Source organism: Podarcis gaigeae, assembly GCF_964106915.1.
Source record: "Podarcis gaigeae genome assembly, chromosome: 4".
Classification (NCBI taxonomy): Eukaryota; Metazoa; Chordata; class Lepidosauria; order Squamata; family Lacertidae; genus Podarcis; species Podarcis gaigeae.
In genome coordinates, this window is record NC_139677.1 from 103,509,599 (window position 1) to 103,531,775 (window position 22,177).

The following is a 22,177-nucleotide window of genomic DNA, read 5'->3' on the forward strand; positions in this document are numbered from 1 at the left end:
CCACAGAGGACACCCCGGCCAGCGCCAACAGGTGGGTGCCAGATTACGCATTGGAGGAGCAGTTGCTCAAGGAAGAATTCCATACACTTTTCCCGCACAAGCCTATGCCGGCGGGCTTTTTCGATGATTGTCTGTTCACACCCACACTCTCGGCCAGCACTTTCCGGGGTTTCTCGTCAGCGGAGGACTCGGCTCCGGGAGGCAGCTCCCCAGAGGGATCGCTCTCAGGTTTTGGCACGGGGGGATCTTATTGGTGGGAGGACCAACCCAAAGTGGGATGGCGCAGAGACGTGCCGGAGGGACCCTGCGAAGTGGCGGCACCTCAGGCGACAGGGGGAGAAGGGGTTGTGAGTGATTTGGGGGCGGCCTCAGATTTCGAACACACCGCCCAGGAGATGGAAGCGGAGGGAATCGCAGTCGACGAGCCCATGGAGGACTTTCCGGACTTCTCACGATGGCTGCACGCCTCGGGGGACGAACTGTATCCTGAACTCACCCCGACAACTCTAGAGCACCCGGAACCCGCACCTGAAGAGGGGGAGGGGGGAAGGGGGGGCTTCGAGGGGGGGATGGATGTCAGGGGTTCAGAAGGAGAGACACAGGAGGGGGAGCAAATGGAGAGTGAGGAGGAGGAGTACGAGGGGGGCGCAGGCAGTGACAGTGGCCAGAGTTATTCCACAAGCCTCTCTAGCGAATCGGAGGACTCACAGAAGGGAGCGCCGGTGGCCAGAGCGAAGGGGGGTCCAGGGGGAAAGCCCCAGGAGGAAGGGGCCAGTGGGGAGTCCCTGAGCAGCAGCTGGAGATCAGGACCAGCGTCTCCACCAGAGCGCAGTGGGGAGGGGGAGTCCCAGGAGTCGGGACCAGTGTCCTCACCACCAGAGGGAGGAGAGGAGTCAGGTTTGGCAACGCCCACATCAGGAAGCGGGGAAACGGTCAGAAGGAAAGTCACCGGCTGGGCGCGCGCGCCAAGTTCAAATGTACAGGAGCGCGGCACAGCGGGGAGCCCGGGAAGGGAGCCAGGTCCTAAAGCCCGCCGGAGGGAGGGGCAAGACTCAGGAGGCTCAGCGTCAGAGGAGTCCAGGAAGGAGGGAACCCCAGAGGGCAGAAGGACCCAGCGCAGGAAAGAGCAGCGCAAGAGGTGGAGCCGGGCTGGAATCTTAAACTGGTGTGGGTGGAGCAGTGAGTCAGAGGGGACTTAGCCGGTCTAGCGTCGAGACGTGGGTCTGCGCGCCCAGAGCTTGGAAATGGAAACTAAACTTTAATAAAGACTTTTGTATATAACATCCACTGGGCGTTGGTCCTCTGTGAGCTGGGACCTAGTGGCAGTCCTGACAGCGTGTTATAACGTGGAAAAATATGGCAATTGCGTCCGTTTTTGAACATGCCTCAGGAGTCCAATGTCTTTGAAGGCACGTTTCTCCATTTTCTCAATGGATTTGACGTTTTCTCCCCTTATGGCTTTGATCTATAGGCTACCACTAAAACGAGACTGCATTTTAAGCTGCATTTTAACCTGTATTCTAATTTATATTTTAATCAACTGTTTGTTTGTTTGTTTGTTTGTTTGGGTTTTTTAAAAAATGTTATATTCAGTGTTGGCCGGGGAGGGCGGGGTATAAATAAAAAATTGTTGTTATTATTATTTATTATTATTATTCTGCAGACCATCCATTGAGCCTCGTTGTCGAACGTTTCAGAAGTGGAACAGTCTTCCGGAGTGGATTACATTTGACAACCGAGGCGCCACTGTAGAAGCGTGGGAAACCTAAGACAGCTGCAGCCCCCTCCAACATTGCGACAGAAGAAAACCCAGTGCAGAGTTTAGGCAGGGGGCCACCAGAGAGGCGCATCTTTCGCGGCACTTCCAAGGGGGGCCCTCCGATTGGGGGGGGGTCTGCCCCGAGGAAGAGGATGCTCTGAGCACCAGAAGCCCCCAGAAGACGCCTACCTGCCTCCTCCCGCTCGTTGACTTCGAAGCAGCTCCAGAAGTCTTTCTCCTTCATGACGATTTTCCGCCGGTCCAATATTTCGAAGGTTAGCTCTTCCGCAGTCATGGTGGCCGGGATCTGGAGGCGGAGAGGGGTGTGTGTGTGAATAAAGGACCTTCCAGAGATGATACGATACGATAATCTTTATTGTCATTGTCCCATACAGAACAACGAAATTGAAAAATCTACACCAGACATTCAAAAACCGACAAGCCTGCTATCCCAGCCTGGTTAGCCCCCTAAAAACTCTGATACCCATTTTTAAATACAATATACTCCTATAGAGACTACCTTACACTGAGTTTGAAACTAAAATCGCATTTGGATAGAAACTGTTTCTCAGTGGCTAGTTCTAGTCTTTATAACCCTGTCCCTTCTTCCAGAAGGCAGAAGCTGAAAGAGATCATTTCCGGGGTGTGCACTATCCTGCGCTATCTCTGCAGCTTTCTTATGGCACCTGGAAGCATCGATTTTATCAGTAAAGATTTTATCAATAAAGATTATCGTATTCATGTTTTTATACTGTATTTTATGCTGCTTTTACAATTAAGTGTTTTAAATTTGTTGTTAGATGCCCTGAGCCTGGTTTTTGAACAAGGAAGGACGGGGTATAAATAAATTTTGTTGTTGTTGTTATTTTCTCTCGTTTCCCATCCTTGCCAACACACAGCCAACGTCCCGCCACTGTGCTCCCCCCACGGCTTGCCAAGAGAGGCCGGTTTCTCTCCCACCAGAGATATTGTTAGGATATTTCTGTTCCACCTTAAAAGGGAGCAGGCTTTGTGAGTCACAGAGTCTGCGTATTTCCTGTTCACAGGATGTTTATGTTTCCTGTTGCTTTCATTTTCTCTCGGTGCCTGAACACGCTAGCAGGCTGTCATGTTTTTCTTTGTTCTGACCAACGCTGAATAAACTTTCTAAATAATGCTCTCCTGAGTGCAACTTTTGCTGTGTGAATTCTGCTGATAGAGCGTGCATCAGTTCTGGAATGTGGAAGGCTATTTTCTGGAGCTCATGTCACTAATTGCTGATACTGTATCTACGGGAGGTCGATGGACGTCCGGAGTCGGCATGGAGGCAGTGATGGCCTATGTCTCCCTGGCAGTATCCCAACAGATATCAGCCATCAGTTGGCTGCCTCCTCCCCGTGTGACCGAACCCTTCCCGGGTCTCCTCCCTGACCCTTCCTCCACGCACCTTGATGTGCTGCTCTGCTTCCGTCTTCTTCTCCTCCAGGTACACCGTGCAAATGAAGTCTCCGGCTTGCTGGGTGGAGAAGGAAGCCAGGTCAAAAAGGCAGAAGGCCCCGGGCATTCCAGGCGCTGACTACAACTCCCAGCAGCCCTAGAAGCCAGGGGTGATGGGAGCTGGAGTCCAGAACATATATTTAGAAGGACGGAGGATTGCTGCCGAGAATGAAAGCTCCGGGCAAAGGCCTTAAACTGGAAGTTGCATTGAAAACAACCTTAGAAGTTGCATTTAATTTCCTGTCCCCCTTTTCATCCAGAAGATCAAGTGTGGTACCAGCACATGCAATTGAGGAGGGTTTTGCCAGGCTGCCTCCAGCTCCCCATCAACACAACTGCCTGGACCCAGGGTCTGGAGGCGGCTGGAGGATGGATGGCAGCTAACAGATTGAGGTTGAATCCTGAAAAGACAGAAGTACTCTTTTTGGGGGACAGGGGGCAGGTGGGTATGGAGGATTCCCTGGTCCTGAATGGGGTAACTGTGCCGCTGAAGGACCAGGTGCGCAGCCTGGGAGTCATTTTGGACTCACTGCTGTCCATGGAGGCGCAGGTCAATTCTGTGTCCAGGGCAGCTGTCTACCAGCTCCATCTGGTACGCAGGATGAGACCCTCCCTGCCCGCAGACCATCTGGCCAGAGTAGTGCATGCTCTGGTTATCTCCTGCTTGGACTCCTGCCGTGCGCTGTATGTGGGGCTACCTTTGAAGGTGACCTGGAAACTACAACTAATCCAGAATGCAGCAGCTAGACTGGTGACTGGGAGTGGCCACCAAGACCATATAACACCGGTCTTGAAAGACCTACACTGGCTCCCAGTATGTTTCCAAGCACAATTCAAAGTGTTGGTGCTGACCTTGAAAGCCCTAAACGGCCTCAAAGGCCCAGTAGACCTGAAGGAGCGTCTCCTCCCCCATCGTTCAGCCCAGACACTGAGATCCAGCTCTGAGGGCCTTCAGGTGGTTCCCTCGCTGCAAGAACCCAAGTTACAGGGAAGCAGGCAGAGGGCCTTCTCGGTGGTGACGCCCGCCCTGTGGAATGCCCTCCCATCAGATGTCAAAGAGATAACCAACTACCTGACTTTTAGAGGACATCTGAAGGCAGCCCTGTTTAGGGAAGCTTTTAATATTTGATGAATTATTGTATTTTAATATTTTGTTGGAAGCAGCCCAGAGTGGCTGGGGAAACCCAGCCAGATGGGCGGGGTACAAATTATAAAATGATTATTATCAAGATTGGTGCAGAGAAGGAGAAAAGGAGGGCAGCCTTGTTATTCTGCCTCTGCTTCCCCGCCAGGCCGGCTGCCGGCCCATCCCTAGCCCTGCCCCATCTCACCTGCGTCGCACTAGAGGAACCAGCCTCACGCATCCTCATGATGGCGGTGATTTCCTCCTGCTGCTTCCTCATCTCCGCCTCGTCCACCTGCCAAGCGTTTGTGAAAGAGAGAGGGGATTAAAGAGGAGAAACCAAGCAGTGGGGTGGGGGAGGCCAAGGCTTCGCTTCTGCCAGGAAGGAAAGTCAGTGGCAAAATGTTCCAACGGGGATCCAGAAAAATGGCAGTGGCCATTTCAGGGGAGCAAGGAAACACAGCCTTGCTTCTTCCCTCGACACGTTTCGAGCAAACCTCTTGTTCACGGGCAATCCATTGCCTTTGCAGTGCAGAGAGAAGAAACTTCTGCTCTGCTGCAGCAAAACATGTTAGGATATAGTTTCGTTCCACCTTAAAAGGGAACAGGCATGACTGTTGTGTGTGACATGCCTGTTTACTTCCAGCACAGGCTCGCTGGGAACTTCCGTTTGTATATAGCTTTTGCATTGCTGCTGTTTTGCTGGAGACGAAGGGAAGCAGACATGTTTTCCTTTGTTCCTGAACTATGCTGAATAAAGTGCTGTATATTACGCTTACACATTTCTCTGTCCACCTCTTCTGCTGTGCAAAGATTTACACACTCTGCTGATAGAGCGTGCATGGGTCTCTAAAAGTATCTGAAGCTCGTGTCCCTGATGCTGTTTCCAAGGGAGACCAGTGATCGTCCGGCTGCCAGCCGGTGGCTGGAGCCAGCTGCCTGATGCCCCCATCTCCCCGGCAGTATCCCAACAAAACATGCCTCTCCCACATCGGACTCTCCAACCGCTTGGCTTTGCCCCCGATGGCACACTTTTCTGTTGTCTCTTGAGGCAGGAGCAGAGGCGGGAAGCACTTGAGAGCTCAGCTGGTACCTTCCAGAGTGCTGGGCAATAAACCTCTTTGCACTTAAGGCGAGGCACTCAACGCACTCAGGACCAGAGCAGGAATGGGAACTGGGTGACCTGCCTTGGCCCTGGGGCTTGAGAGGGGGAACATGTCCTAAGAATGTAAGGAGACCCCCCTGAAGTTGACCAAAGGGCCCCTAAGCCTGTGACCCCCTGTGAGATTTATTCAAACTATGGGTTCCATTCATTCAAACTATGGGTTCCATTCATTCAAACTACCATATTTTTCGCTCCATAAGACGCACTTTTTTCCTCCTAAAAAGTAAGGGGAAATGTCTGTGCGTTTTATGGAGTGAATTCTTGGTCCCTTGAGCCAAATTGCCCAGGGGCGAAAAGCAGATCATGCTCTTTTTTTTAGAAAGAGGGAAGGGGTTATTGAAACAAAGCCCCTGAGCAGCTGATCGGCAAGCGATCAAGAAGGAGATAAGGGACACTAGCAATAAAGGAGGCTGCTTGGGAGGGGGGAGGTAAAAGCACATGGATCCTCAGGATTTTTGCATTGGGTCACCCCAAATTCACCATCAGATCGCATAGCATGTCCATGGCTAAAGCTTGCACCAAAAAACCACACACGCATCCACTGTTTCGTGGGGCCCCAATGGCGCAAAAATGTGGTTACAAAGCACAGATCCACATGGATTCTCAGGATTTTTGCATTGGGCTACCCCAAACTCACCGTCAAATCACATATCATGTCTGTGGCCACAGCATGAACCACAAAAATCATACATCCACTGTTTCATTCTGAATTTTTTTTTCTTGTTTTCCTCCTCTAAATACTAGGTGCGTCTTATGGTTAGGTGTGTCTTATGGAATGAAAAATATGGTAGGTGTTCCTTTAAGATTCCTTCTACCACTATAGTGGTTACGGATTTAATTCGTTTCAGGGGGCCATGCGCACCCCGAAAAATCCGTAACTAGAGACGCCGCTTCTGCACATTTGTGTGATGCGAGAGAGCGCTTCTGCGCATGCGCGGGGGGCGAAACCCGGAAGTATACACTTCCGGGTTTGTCGCGGCCGTAACCTGAAGATTCCGTAACCTGGAGGTTACGCAACACGAGGTACCAACTATGGATGCTTTAGCTAAGATTGCTGCCTTGCGGGGGGTTGGTCTAGAGGACCTTTGAGGTCCCTTCCAACTGTACGATTCTATGATTCTACAACTAGGTGCTGTGTGAAGAAGGACTTTCTTTTACCGGTCCTGAGTCTTCCAGGATTCCCTGTCAGGTGCTCTTCCTCCAAGCAGGATATTGCCCACCTGGGGAGACCTCTGTGCCTCCTCCCGTCCCAGTCCTGCCGAGTGACAGGCGGGGGGGGGGGGAATGTCCCGTTGTAATATTCCATTCCACCTTAAGAACAGACATGTGGACTTGTTGTATGTCACATATCTGTTTACATGCCAGCACAGTTTGCTGGGAACTTCCGTTTTGTGTATCGCTTTTCTTTTAGCTGTTTTTGCTTTGGAGACAAAGGAGATCAGACATGTTTCCTTTTGTCCTGATGTATGCTGAATAAACTGCTTGTAAATATGCTCACACAGCTTCTCCTGCCATGTCTGTTGCATAGCGTTTATTCTGCGTGCCCCAGCTTCTGAAGCTAGGGTTGCTGATGCTGCATCAAGGACTGGAGATTGCCTGGCCCACCGGCAGGTGGGCTGGAGCCAACTGGGGGCCTGACAATTGCCCCCGTTTCCTTGGTTGCATGCCAACATGTCCCACTGGCAGCCCCACCCCTGACATTCCTCCAGCCTGGCCGCCCTCCCACCCCAGAGAGCGAGGCGTCTCCCCCCCCCAGCCAAACGTACGCTGAAAATGTCCACGTAGCAGCGTATGAGGTCCTCCACAACGCGCCCCGCCTTGTAGTCCTTGCCGTCCGTCTGGAAGAGCGTCGGCCCAAAGACAATGGCCAGGTTGTGCGTGGTCATCTGGTTCATGTCCGAGAAGCACTGGACCCTGCGAGGGAGGCAAAGCGGCCGCTGGGAAACGGGGGGCCCTTTCCCGCTCTCCGTCCAGCGAGAAAGAAGAGCCTCAAAGGGGCTGACCCTGTAGGGGGGTGACGCCTTAGGCTAGGGGGTGGGGATATCTATCGATTTATTGCGTAATTTGTTTTATTTTATTATTTGGATTTATTTTTTATTCTATTATTCATTTATTTGAAGTGTTTATTTATATTAATATTCATTTATTTGGAGGATTTATTTATTTAGTTCATTACTTGTTTGTTTGGAGGGTTTATTTCTTTTATTATTTGTTTAAAAGGGGGGGGACTTATTTTATTATTTATGCAACTTACTTGACTTATTGTTTAGTTATTTTTTCGGACCATATGTTTGCTTGGTTTGTTGTTTATTTGTTTGTTTGTTTGTTTGTGTGATTTGTTTAGTTTATTGAAGGGGTAATTTATTTTAATATTTATGTGCAGGCAGGGCCCTCCTCGTCCCACCCCCACCCCCATTTACATACAATCAATATGTGCGTGAGACGACCCAGAAACATTATAAAGAAGTCCCTGAAACGTCTCTAAAATGGCAGAACAGGGGCAGACTGGGGTGCTTGCAGGCTTTTTCAATGGGTTTCAATTCTACACATTTTCACTTATGCACGTGGTACCTCAGAATGTAACCCCCGTGTAAATATGGGGGGGTGCCTGTATTTATTTGCAGGGCTTGTCCCACACTCTACAGCCAAAAAGGCTCCCAGAGCCGCTTCTTTTTCCCCCAAAAAATAATTAAAAACAACAACACCCACGACACACAAGAGGAAAGGGATGGGGAGGGAAGAGGAAAAAGCAAAACTCAGATGCCCATTTCTAACTTATTGCTCCTATAATGACCAGCTGGCCCGGTTCAGGGGCAGGAACCTCCAGCAAAGTGTGAAATGGGCCGCCTGCCTCCTTTTTCTCCTTCTGACGTAGCCGGATGGAATGGCTTTCCCCGGGTGACAACTGAGGGGGGGATGATGTCTGACTGACATCCGTCAGAGGCAGGCCTGGGTGTGGCAATCCAGGTGACTCTTGGCTTTGCTCCCTTGCAGCCACCCACCCACCGGGGACCTCTGCGTCCAAGCACCCCTCTCTGGCCAACTAGAGGGTGCAGAGGTAGGTCCAGCCAAGGTGGGTGGCGGAAGGGTGGCCTGAGACCTGCGACGCCCTTCTCACCTGTACAAGTGATTGATGAGCGCTTTCACCGTGGCTCTGTTGACGGCGGGGAGGCTGCTGAGGAGCTTCCGATAGCGGCCGACCTTCTCCTTGTCGTCTTCGATGGCTGGGAGGGCGAGAGAGAAATCAAGATAGCAAACTCGTAATAAAAGAAGGGAAATGGCTTATTGAATATTTACAGGTAAACTGCAAACAGATCAGAACATTGGTGGGATTATTGTAACAACCGGCAGTTTTATAAGAGTGGACCCTCCGGATACAAACTGAATTCGTTCTGGGGGTCCGTTCGCACCCCAAAAATTACGTAAATAGAGGCGCTCTTCTGCGCATGCTCGTGCGGCAAAACCCAGAAGTATACACTTCCAGTTTGCCACGGCCGTGACCCGAAGATTCCGTATCCAGAGGGATACGTAAGTAGAGGTACGACTGTATATTTAAAGTAGATGAATGAAGGAGCAAATTAAGTTAATTTGGATATTAAAAATAAATTGAAGGAACTGCAGAAAGAGGGGGAAAGGAAGTCAAGTTTTGGAATGTGAAAATGATTGTAAAATTATTGAAATGTAAAAACCTGAAAAGCATAAATAAAATTTAAAAGAGAGAGAGATGCAAAGGTATGAGCAGGATTCTGGCAGGGACAGAGATGTTACGGTGAGCATCCCCAACATTGTGCTGGATGGGAGCAGTGGTGTTTCGGGATGGAAATGTCGGGAATTCAAGCCCATATCAGGAGAAACTGGCAACTCTCCCAGGCACCCGGCTTGATTCCCTGTTGACCTCCCTGGCTGCAATTCCCAGCAAGCGCAGGCTAAGTCTCGATTGGGGATTCTTCTCAAACGTGAGGAAAAACACCCCCCCCCCCTTTCCTGCCCCCTGGCAGGGGAAAGAGATAGACAGAAACGTATTTACATGCTTTTATTTCTGTCTTTGCAGCATTACAAAAAACATGACTGCTCTCTTCAAACTCCAGCAGTGTACAGGAACAAACGGAAGAGCTCATATTACACTCTGAGCTAATTCCGGTCCTCCGCACTGTGAATTGACTGTCCCTCTGTTCCCCACGGGCAGCCCCAACATTCCCATCATGTTTACTTTTCAAGCTAGCACTTTGCAGCTGCATTGCTTCAATATCGTAACAATATCGTAGTCTCTGTGAAGGAACATCCTTCAGGACCAGCTCTGTTCAGGCAGGGCAGGAAAACCTGGAGCCAGGAACCACTCCAGATGCAGAAGGTCCAGCCAGCTCCCTTTTCTGATATCCCACCTAAGCCTGAATTGATGCACAGCAACATCCTCCATAGGAAACTGTGCCCAATATCCGTGAGTGGTGTGGGAGCAGCTGGTATAAAGGATGCAGCTACATATCATAGAAGCACAGAATTTGAGAGTTGGAAGGGACCCCGGGGGTCATTTAGTCCAACCCCCTGCAACGGATGAATCTTTTGCCCAACGTGAGACTCGAACTCATGACCCTGCAGTTAAGAGTCGCATGCTCTACCAACTGAGCTGCAAGACTGCTGTCTCTCCCAGGTCTTGAAAGATCGCCTGATTCTGCATTCCAGGCAAGACAGTTCAACTGACCTTAGCCTACAGTATATTGATGTTTTTCATAATCATAGAATGGTAGACTATATGGGTCATTGGTCTGATCTTGACAGCATCTTAAAAAGCAGAGACATCACCCTGCCAACAAAGGTCCGTATAGTAAAAGCCATGGTTTTCCCAGTAGTGATGTATGGAAGTGAGAGCTGGACCATAAAGAAGGCTGATCGCCGAAGAATTGATGCTTTTGAATTCTGGTGCTGGAGGAGACTCTTGAGAGTCCCATGGACTGCAAGAAGATCAAACCTCTCCATTCTGAAGGAAATCAGCCCTGATTTCATGAGAAGAGAAGACTCCCTGGAAAAGACCCTGATGTTGGGAAAGATGGAGGGCACAAGGAGAAGGGGATGACAGAGGATGAGATGGTGGGACAGTGTTCTCGAAGCTATGAACATAAGTATGACCAAACTGCGGGAGGCAGCGGAAGACAGGAGGGCCTGGCGTGCTCTGGTCCAGGGGTCACAAAGAGGCAGACACGACTAAACGACTAAACAACAACAACAAAAGCAAGCTCTTCTTGTGTGTGTGGTTTATAGCGATAAAACATAAAAGCCAGACAATAAAAACCATTAACCAGGGCAAAAGGGTTAAAAACAGACTCTGACTTCTGGCCAGAATGTCCCTGATAGCCTAACCTGAGTTTCAGGTGTCCCATAGCTGAGAAGGCAAAGTAGTATAATTAATTTTCAAATGTACATCTTCAGTCCTGTTGCAAGAAACCAACAATGCCCCCCTGAACCAGCCAGGGGCGCGAAAGTGATTTGTCTGTGCCGTATTATTCCCATGAGAAGTCAGAGATCCCAGGATTTAAGAAAGCAGGAGGGGCGTTTTTTCATAGCTAAAAAGCACCCTGAGCTGTTTCCAAGAGAAATAACTCTGGCCCAAAAAATAGGTGTGCGTTTCTTTAAGGAGGGAGCAGCTGCTCTGAGATACAGCATGTGCTTTGAGCATTAAAAACTTTACCAATAGAGTCTGGGGGCGTCAAGAACACCATTTCCCAGGCAACGAGGGTCTATGTCGGAGGAACTGGTTGCCCTGAAGTTGCCTGGCTGACCTTTGCCCTTTGCAAGGGTAAGATGGCCTCGGTGTAGTATACCTGAAGGAGCATCTCCACCCCAATCGTCCAGCCCTGTGGTCCAGCTCTGAGGACCTTCTGGCAGTTCCTTCCCTGAGAGAGGTGAGGTTACCTACGGGACCGCCTCTCCTGATATGCCCCACAGAGGAACCTACGGTCTGCAAATAAAAACATCCTGAAGGTCCCAGGCCACAGAGAGGTTAGGCTGGCCTCAACTAGAGCCAGGGCTTTCTCAGTCGTGGCTCCGATCTGGTGGAACGCTCTGTCACAAGAGACTAGGGCCCTGCGGGACTTGACATCTTTCCGCAGGGCCTGCAAGACAGAGTTGTTCCACCAGACCTTTGGTCAGGGCGCAGCCTGACTCCCTCCTCTGGCAACCTGCACAGAATTTTGCTTAACGGTTGCCATCAATTTGATTTTAATTAATTTTTATAATGAAATGTTTTTAAGAATGTTGGATTATTTGATTGTTTGATTATTTGATTGTTGTTAGCCGCCCTGAGCCCGGCTTCGGCTGGGGAGGGCAGGATATAAATAAAATTTATTTTTATTATTATTATTATTATTATTATTATTATTATTATTATTACAGGGAACCAGGCAGAGGGCCTTCTCAGTGGTGGCGCCCGCCCTGTGGAACGCCCTCCCACCAGATGTCAAGGAAATAAACAACTATCTGACTTTTGGAAGACATCTGAAGATAAAGGGGACTAACAAGAAAAGGCTGACGAAGTCGTCCAACATTATTGGAAAAGCTGTCTAAGGAGGCCCAAAAACCTCCGAGCTCAGTAAGAACATAAGAAGATGCTGCTGGATCGGGCGAGTGACTCACCCAGTCCAGCATCCTGTTCTCACAGGGGCCAAGCAGAGATCCCATAGGGAAACCCACAAGCAGGATTCGAACACAAGGCCCCCTTTCCTGTGACTCCCAGCAACTGAGATTCAGGAGCATTGCTGGCTCTGGACGGCAGAAGGGAAACATAGCCATTGTGGCTAGTAGCCATCAATAGAACGGTACCGCTGCAAGGGACCCTCAGCGGTCATCTAGTCCAACCCCATGCGATGCAGCTGTGCCACACAGGGCTCAAACCTGCAACCATGGCGTTATCAGCACCACGCTCTAACCAACTGAGCCATCTCCCTCAGTCCTCTCTAAAAGCCGCCCAAGTTCATTATAGGTGAGGATATTAATAGACAAGATCTTAAATTGTTTTTATACACAACTACAGCAGCAATAGTATTGTTAGCCCAGAAATGGAAGCAAGAAGAAATTCCAATGAAAGAAGAATGACAGACAAAATTAATGGACTACACAGAATTAGATAAAATGACAGGAAGGATTCGAAACCTGCGGGACAGAGATTCACAGAAGATTGGAAGAAATATACAAACTATTTGAAGAGCAACTGTAATCAACAAATTACGTTAGTGGGACTAAAAGAGCTATATGTAATATTGCAAAGTAGAAAAAGAATAGAGATATTAGTTATGAGATTTAAATGTAATAGTGAATGTAAGAAATGTATATCAAGTGAATAGACTGGAAAATTTTCAGATGTGATTGATGGAAGTAAAAAAAACAACAACTGTATAAGGTGTTAAAGTGTGTTTAAGTATTGTTGAAAATGATATGTTAAAAATCTAATAAAAATTTATATAAAAAAATAAAAGCTGCCCAAGTTGGTGGTCGTCACTGTCTCCTGTGGCAGGAGGTTCCGCAGTTTAACAACGGCGCGGCGCTTCTGTTGCTGCCGTGTTGATGTCAAGAGAAGGCCACTGTGCGCAAACCTTTACCTGTTGCCTTCAGCCAGGCCGGGGAGGAATCTTTGGTGAAAAGCCCGTCTTCCACGTCCCGGAAGAATCTCTTGAGGGTGTTGGCCACGTCGTCCACCTGGTGTTCCCCTTCCTTAAGCCGCACCCTGCGGGCGTCCTTGCGGAGGATATCCAAGAGGCCCTTCGTCTTGGAGTTCTGTCCGCTCTTCCGATAGATTCCTTCCGAGGTCAGCCCTGGGGGAATAATAATAATAATAACAATAATATACAACAGCAGCAAGGATACTCATCGCCAAAAGCTGGAAAACTCAAGATTTGCCCACACTGGAAGAATGGCAGATGCAACTGATGGACTATATGGAACTGGCGGAGATGACTAGCAGAATCCGAGATCTGGGAGAAGAACTGATGGAGGAGGAATGGAAGAAATTTAAGGACTATCTACAAAAATTTTTTGTAAATTGTATGAATGTTAAGAAAGATGTAAGATTAGCAATAGAATGGCTCCAACAAATTAGCTACAAGGAATACAAATCTAATTGTAATTGAAAGAAAAGACAAATTTTGGATAAATTGTTATAACTAAGTCTCCAAAAGAGTGATTTAAATTCTAAAATCTGAGATTTAAATATTGGAAAAATTTATTATATGAATTGAAACAAGTTAATAATTTGCTAGTAAAATTTATGAATTTAGGATGCAGGAACAAGAGATGTGAGGAAGTCCAAAGATGAGAATGAAATGTGGATATTGGAAAATACTATGTTATTATGTATGTCTTTTATTGTGTAAACAAAAAAACTTAATAAATATTATTATTATTATTATTATTATTATTATTAATAATAATAATAATAACAACAATAACAACAACAACAACAATAATAATAATTTATATCCCGCCCTCCCCAGGAAAGACAGGATCAGAGTCGGTCACGCCCATTAATTTTTTTCCGGCGGGTCCACTCGAGTAACTCTTAACCCTTATCACTTAAGCTGCCATCCCGTCTTGCGAGATTTTGGCAGGTTATCAGCAGCCCACCCCCCTGCACTTTCGGAAACGCTGCTGGAACCATGAGGTCTAGCAACTTGCTCAAAAAGGCAGGGCCAGATTGAGGTTTGATGAGGCCCTAAGCTCCTGAAGCTAATGGGGCCCTTTATATGTCCAGCTGTCCTTTGCCAACAACAAATTGCCGCTGCTTTTTGTGTTGAATATATGCTATATGGTAATTTAAGGACCTTATAGTTATCTAAAGCCATTTGCAAATAACAATATATGTATTTTATCAAAGTAACTGTTACAGCTAGTCCATGCAGAAGGTAGGCACCCTATATATAGAAAGGAGCAAACCAGTGATATTTTAGGGAGCAGGCGAGCAGGCGGGGCCCATGACGTACATCACAGGAGCCTACACAACACAAAACACTGTTGCTGTATGTAGGTTTTATTTTATTTGCTTTTTATCTTATGTTTTGGAAATGTACATCCAGTTTGTTTTTTCCTTAAAAAAATTGGGGGGGGGGCAAGAGAGTGGGGCCCTAAGCTGTAGCTTGTTTAGCTTATACGTAAATCTGGCACTGGTCAAACCCCAAAGTTGTTTAGCCAGGCTCAGAGTGGCTAACAACAGTAAAATAATACAGCATTCTCAAGTCAATTCATTATAAAATCAGTTCAAACCAAATGCATGGCAACCATTGGGCTAGAGTTCTATGAGGATTACCGAAGGAGGGGTTCAGGCTGTGCCTTGGCCAAAGGCCTGGTGGAACAACTCTGTCCTATAGGACCTGCGGAAAGATGTCAAGTCCCGCAGGGCCCTGGTCTCTTGTGACAGAGCGTTCCACCAGATCGGGGCCATGGCCAAAAAAGCCCTGGCTCTGGTCAAGGCCAGCCTAACCTCCCTGTGGCCCAGGACCTCCAAGATGTTTTAGTTTAAAGACCATAAGGTCCTCCGTGGGACGTAGCAGGAGAGGCGGTCCCATAGCCAGCAGAGGAGGAGAAACATTCAGCTTCTGGGAGAGGCTGGGAAGGGCCCCTCTGATTGAGTCGCATTTGCATTTATATCCCACTTTTCCTTCAAGCTAAAGGTAAAAGGTAAAGGACCCCTGTGTTAGAATTCCTGCTCTGTGATTGCAGTCATGGGATTGTTGTCTATCACATGATGGTGTGTGTTTTGACTCCACAGAGTGGGAAGTGACGGAGACAGGATGTTTGTGTTTCTGTGTTCCGTAAAGTGGGACTTTTGTCCTTTGTTCTTTTTCTCTTTGCTGCCTGATGCTAGAGAGGGAGCCATGTTGCAGTGCTCTGTGTGTGTTTATCTGTAAATAAAGTAGATTAGCCCAAATGCTGAGTTGCTGAGCTCTGTCACGAAAGGTCCGCAAACTCTGCAGATCCCTAATTGTGCCGGTGTCGGTTGGCATCGATCGCTGTGATATTCAGGCTGAAGAAAGATTATGAAGCTCCCAAACGACTGACCAATGGTTAAATCCACTCAAAGGTTGTGCCACTCATCTCGCTTTCAGGCCAAGGTTGTTGGCGTTTGTCCACAGACAGCTTTATGGGTCATGTGGCTGGCAGGACTAAATGCTTCTGCTGAAACGAAACACCATGACGGAAACCAGAGCGCACGGAAATGCCATTTACCTTCCTGCCGCAATGGTACTGATTTATCTACTTGCACTGGTGTGCTTTTGAACTGCCAAGTGGGCAGGAGCTGGGACCAAGCAATGGGAGCTCACTCTGTCACAGGGATTTGAACCGCCAACCTTCCGATCACTAAGCCCAAGAGGCTCAATGGTTTAAACCACAGTGCCACTCGCATCCCTAAGGGCTTTAAACGTAAAGGTAAAGGACCCCTGACAGTTAAGTCCAGTCGTGGCCGACTCTGGGGTTGCAGCGCTCATCTCGCTTTACTGGCCGAGGGAGCCAGCGTACAGCTTCCGGGTCATGTGGCCAGCAGGACTAAGCCGCTTCTGGCGAACCAGAGCAGCGCACGGAAACGCCGTTTACCTTCCCGCCAGACTGGTACCTATTTATCTACTTGCACTTTGATGTGCTTTCGAACTGCTAGGTTGGCAGGAGCAAGGACCGAGCAACGGGAGCTCACCCCGTCGCGGGGATTCGAACCGCCAACCTTCCGATCAGCAAGCCCAAGAGGCTCAGCGGTTTAGACCACAGCACCACCCGCATCCCTATCAAGGTAAAGGTAAAAGGTAAAGGACCCCTGGATGGTTACGTCCAGTCCAAGGCGACTCTGGGGCTGTGGTGCCCATCTCGCTTTTAGGCCAAGGGAGCCGGCATTTGTCCACAGCTTTCTGGGTCGTGTGGCCAGCAAGGAGCTCACGGTGGAACACACAGTTCTCTCCCCAACACACCCCAATTTCACCCTCACAACAACCCTGTGAGGTAGGTTAGGCTGAGAGAGGGGGACTGGCCCAAGGTCATCTAGTTGGATTCATGACTGGGTGTTTCCTCTGCACACAGACCCAACGTACCGCACTGCGTGATGTAATCAATGCATCGGTCCACAATGATGGGGACGTCTGTGTCTGTGAGCTGCTGTTCAGACAAGGTGTCTCCCAAGCTTCCAGCCGCCTTTTGGATGGCGTTGACCCAACCCAGGAAGTCCAGTTTCCTCTCGCCTTGGATGTAGAGCGTCCTGGGGGAGATACGTCAGAAACCGGGTGTGAAAGACACGGGAATGGGCAGAGACGGGTTTGTTTCTTTTTTTAATTGATACAACAAGAAAAGAGAAAACACAGATACAGTCATACCTGGGTTGAAGTAGCTTTGGGACGGATATTTTCAGGTAGCGCATTACTTCCGGGTTTCGCCGCTTGCGCATGCGCAGACACTCAAAATTGCATCATGCGCATGCACGGAAGCGGCAAATCGTGACCCGCACACACAGGTTGCATTCACTTCAGGATGTGAACGGGGCTCCGGAACGGATCCCATTCGCATCCAGAGGTACCTCTGTACAGAGTTATACACAGGAATAACAACAAACACAAAAAATTTTTAACAAACAATAAAACATAAGTTGGTCTTAACACTATAGACCCCACCTCCCGTCTATTCCTTATTTCAATTTCATATTACTTATTACACAGTAATACACAGTTTTATCATCATTTCACTTTTTCTTAATATATCTTAACTCTTACGTCTAACTTGCAACTATTACTAAAGTTCCTCGAATTCTGCAACAGAGTTTAAACTACTATAGTTATATTTCAAATATTCTTTGAAAACCTCCCATTTTGAGACAAGTTCCTGTTTTGATTTATTCTTTATTTTTTCTGATAGACCATCTAACTCGGCATATTCTGTCAGCTTTTGGATCCATTCATGTACAGAGAGAATTTCAATACTCTTCCATTTTGCCGCGATGAGACTCTTGCAGCCTCTGTGGTGTATAAAAAGATTCCCTTCATTTTTAAGGTGGCGCGAGAGGAACGGTCCCACTGTGCCCCAAATTCTCGCGCCGCCCTGCTGAAATTTGACAGCCCAAACTCCACCACTGGGCTGGACCCCGTGATCTCTGCAGGTCTTTTATCATTTCGATTTTATTTCATTTAATACCTGGTATATTCTGCTAGGCTGCAAAGGCTATTTGGGCGTACTTTGTAAGTCGCCTGGATCGGTAGGGCAGGATGCAAAACATTTTATAAGGAATGTGTAAAAGGAAATAACGTGGGGAGTGGAGGAATAGAAGATCTTGTAATATAAGGCTTGCTTCTCAAGGTTCCGTTCCATCTCCCCCCCCCCCCCCAAAAAAAACCACCACCCCATTTACCTTCTCCTCTCCACCAGCACGAGAACTTCATTGTCTCCCTGGATGGCTGTAAGGCAAAAACCAGCATTAATGTTTAGGGATGCAACTTGCTGTTGGTTTGAGTGGTGTCAGGGACTGGCAAGAAGACTGCCACATGGGCATCGGGAGAAGTGGACAAGGAGACTGGCCTGGAAGATGTGGGGCTCAGAGATGCGGAGGAACCTGTGACAGCCAGGAGAAGAGGGTCAGAGGCAGGTGATGCTGCAGGACTGCAGAGCAAAGAACAGGTGCAAGTGGAAGAGAGTTCAGGCTGGTGGAGAGTCAAGAGTCCATTGTACTGTGGAGAGTGTATTAACTTATGGTCTGTGTGTGTGGTTTAGGAGCTGCACAGTCGGGGGAAAACAATGCTGTCCAGGGTTGTAAAGACTACGGAGAGAATAATTGGGTGCACTCTTCCCGCCTTGGAGCAAATCTACGCTTCCAGGTGCCATAAGAAAGCTGCAGAGATAGCGCAGGATAGTGCGCACCCCAGAAATGATCTCTTTCAGCTTCTGCCTTCTGGAAGAAGGTCCAGGGTTATCAAGACTAGGACTAGCCGCCTGAGAAACAGTTTCCTATCCAAATGCGATTTTGGTTTTAAACGCAGTGTAAGGAGTCTCTATGGGAGTATATTGTATTTAATTATGGGAGTATCAGAGTTTTTGGGGGTTAACCAGGCTGGGATAGAAGGCTTGTTGGTTTCTGAATGTCTGATGTAGATTTTTTCAATTTCGTTGTTCTGTATGGGACAATGACAATAAAGATTATCGTATCGTAAAAGAGCGGCCACATCTCTTCCTGCTGCTGAAGCAAGAGGAGCAGGAACAGGTAACATACAGGCCCATCCTTCACCTGTTTGCCCGCAGCTCAGGTGGGGGAAGATGCGCAAACAGAGGTCTCTGTTGGGGCAACTGCCTCACCAGGTGCACACCAAGAGTCGTAGGACAGCAGCTAGACTGGAGACTGGGAGGGGTTGCCAAGACCGCATAAGACCTGAAAGATCTTCATTGGCTCCCACTACGTTTCCGAGCACAATTCAAAGTGTTGATGCTGACCTTGAAAGCCCTTAAGAAGAAGGCCCAGCAGAGAATTTATTTCCTCAGACTTTTAAAGAAGAACAATCTGAGTGAGAGACTGCTGGTGTCCTTCTACCGAGGCTCCATAGAGAGCATTCTCACATACTGTATTTGTGCCTGGTTCTCCAGCTGTACAGCTAGGAAGAGGAAGGTGCTCCAGAAGGTCATAACCACAGCCCAAAGGATTATTGGTCATCCCCTCCCATCTTTGGAAGAACTGTACGGTTCCCGTTGTCTTAGGAAAGCAAACAATATCCTGCAGGATGCATCTCACCCGGGACACAGTCTGTTTGTACTACTGCCTTCTGGCAGGAGATACAGAAACATCAAGTCAAGGACAAATAGACTGAAAAATAGTTTCTATCCAAGAGCTGTGGCCTTCTTAAATGCAGTAACTCGATAGTGTGACCTGGGAGTTTGATGGGTGTGGGTGTGGCTGGAATGTGGTTTGTTTGGTGGTTGTTGTTGTGTTGCTTTTGTTGTTTTTAAGGATGGCATCCAATTTCGTTGCACTTGTGCAATGTTGCACTTGTGTAATGACAATAAAGAATCTATCTATCTTAATGGCCTCAAAGGCCCAGTAGACCTACACACACACACACCTAAAATTTTCTGTTATCAGGTATCAGTGACTTCCCCTCTTCTCAGTAGTGGCGTCCGCCCTGTGGAATGCCCTCCCATCAGATGTCAAGGAAATACTGTATTTTTTGCTCTATAGGATGCACTTTTTCCCCTCCAAAAATTAAGGGGAATGTATGTGCGTCCTATGGAGCGAATGCAGGCTCCTTGGCTTCAGTGACAGCAATGCGAAGCCTCCGAAGCGCAGAGGGAGCACTCTGTGAGGAGAATCAGAACTTACAGAGTTAAACAGTTCTGTGTGACGTCTCACATGTGAGGCGTGGTTATGTTCACATACGGGAATCTTTCTTTGTGTGTGAGTTTCCTTTTTGTTTTTGGCTGAGAGGCGAAAGGATGTCTGCTCTCTCGCCGGGCTGATTTATGATGTTTTTCTTCTCATTAAAAGACTGTTGGAGATCAGCAAGAAGCCTGCATTCAATCTGATTTATTATCCACACACAAGGCAACAGTTTCTGCCCCTGCAAAACTCTGCTAAGGACTTTGCTAAGAGAGCTAAGGGAGCTCAAGTTTTCCTATCGGCACAGACGTCCATCGGCGCAGCAGAAGCGTGCCAGGCACCATCTTATCTCACACACTCCCTCCGCACTCCAAAGGCTTCGCATTGCTTTTGCTGAAGCCTGGAGAGTGAGAGTGCACACCGACCCCTCTTGCTCTCCAGGCTTCAGGGATAGCCGCCTGAAGCCTCCGAAGTGCAGCGGGAACTCAAAGGCTTCGGGTTCCTTTTGCTGAAGCCGGGAGAGCAAGACTCTCCTGGCTTCAGCAGAGAGGGAGAGCTGCGCAGCGCCCCTTCAGCGAAGCGGGAGGAGAAATGGAAGGGGCTCCGTTTCTCCTGCCGCTTCGCTCAAGGGGCGCTGAGCAGAGAGGGGGAGATTTTTTTTTTCTTGTTCTCCCCCTCTAAAACAAGGTGCGTCCTATGGTCGGGTGCATCCCATAGAGCGGAAAATATGGTGAACAACTTTTAGAAGACATCTGAAGGCAGCCCTGTTTAATGAAGCTTTTAATGTGTGATGTTTTATTGTGTTTTTAATATTCTTTTGGCAGCCGCTCAGAGTGCCAGGGGAAACCCACCAAGGTGGGTGAGGTATTAATAATAATAACAATAATAATAATAATATGACACACCTCTTCCCAACATGTAAGTGTGCTTTGGACAATAAAGAGTTTGTTCCTCCCTCAAGGCATTCCTTGCCAACCTGGTGCCCGCCAGATGTCTTGGACTACAACTCCCAGTGCCAGCACAGCTGCCCGATGCCGTAGGAAGATGGCGGCACTGCTGTGTCAGACGCGGCGGGTGATGGCAGTTGCGGTCCAAAATATCTTGAAGGCCTCAGGTAGGGAAAAGTCAGTTTAGAGGGTTGGCAAGTCAATGGGCTTCGGTTGGCGAGGGAGTGGGGGACGCCCACTCCCCATGAGAAAAATCAGCCATCGTTTAAGACTTTCAAAAAGTGAAAAGAACAACAGCAAAGAGATTAAACGGGGCGTCAGGGTTAAAACCCCAAGCAGAAAATGCTTTCATTATTTTTTTTTATAGAATATTTATTAAAGTTTTCAATAATAAAACAATGAAAATCAAAAAGAAAAAATAACAAAAATACAAAAATAAAAATAATTAAAAACACACAGAGTTTCCATTACTTATTTTCCATTAACTTATTTCCCGGACCTCCTCATACCTCCCTTTTTTGTATTCCAATTCAACTTGTTAGTTCAGCAAATCCTTACCAATAAATTTTTACCTATTTCTAAACCTTTTTTTCCATATTCTCTTAAAGCATTACAGCTGGAAACCACTTAGTTTCTATCCAACATCATTCTAACATTCATTAATTGCAGAAAATGCTTTCAGCAGAAAAGGGGATAGCGAAGGTGTGGTATCAATAGGCAGGGAGTTCCAGAGTGAATAATTGGGTTCTTACAAATCTGGAAACTGTCTGCCATTAACGCAGTACAGTGGGCACATGTGGGGCACAGATAACTCTTGGTTCAGAGTACCCAGCGAGGTGTATTAGGGGAAAGGACGACTGAGTGGAGATGGAGAACTGCTTTGAGGATTTGAGGAGGGGGTTCTGCTGGGATCCCTGGGAAAGCCTGGCACCCTGGCATTTCCCCTGCCCCCCAGCCCCCGGGTACTCACAGAGCTCCTGCAGCTTCCTCAGGTGCACGGCCTCCTCCTTCTCGCTGCCTTCCAGGTAGGCGTAGAGGGTGCCCTGCGCCAGCGCAAACCAGCCCTCCTTGGCCCGTTCCAGGTTCAGACCGCCTTTGTACTGCAGCCGCCCGAGGCGCTCAAAGTCGTGGGCAAGCAAGCCGTCGGCACCCGGGGGGACGAAGGACTGGAAAGAAACGCAACCGACAGGCCAAGTGAAAAGGAACTCCACGTTTGGGGAACAGGTGATAGTCAAACGAAGCAGGAACTGGAATACAGTGGACGCTCGGGTTGCAAACATGATCCGTGCGGGATTCACATTCGCAGCCTGCAGCATTCACAACCCGCAGCGGCGTGTCTGCACATACGCATGCATGGGTTGCGATTCGGCGCTTCCGCGCAAAGCGTGATTTA

The 22,177-nt window shown here is 48.3% G+C and overlaps 1 protein-coding gene across 26 annotated transcripts in view; it reads right to left on the reverse strand.

Moving 5' to 3' along the window:
* ARAP1 (ArfGAP with RhoGAP domain, ankyrin repeat and PH domain 1) overlaps positions 1-22,177 on the reverse strand; it is a 160,944-nt gene that overhangs the window by 18,557 nt on the left and 120,210 nt on the right. For all 26 annotated transcript variants that reach the window (XR_014563547.1, XR_014563548.1, XR_014563549.1 and 23 more), the window contains 9 exons: positions 21,755-21,950; positions 17,888-17,933; positions 16,584-16,747; positions 13,113-13,325; positions 8,642-8,747; positions 7,290-7,437; positions 4,567-4,653; positions 3,186-3,254; positions 1,949-2,066 (listed from right to left, as the gene is read on the reverse strand). Coding sequence is in view for 19 of the 26 variants with exons in the window: in XM_083735965.1 (XP_083592091.1) it covers positions 1,949-2,066; positions 3,186-3,254; positions 4,567-4,653; positions 7,290-7,437; positions 8,642-8,747; positions 13,113-13,325; positions 16,584-16,747; positions 17,888-17,933; positions 21,755-21,950 (1,147 nt within the window). In the remaining 7 variants the exon portion in view is untranslated. The remainder of the gene's footprint in view (positions 1-1,948; positions 2,067-3,185; positions 3,255-4,566; positions 4,654-7,289; positions 7,438-8,641; positions 8,748-13,112; positions 13,326-16,583; positions 16,748-17,887; positions 17,934-21,754; positions 21,951-22,177) is intronic.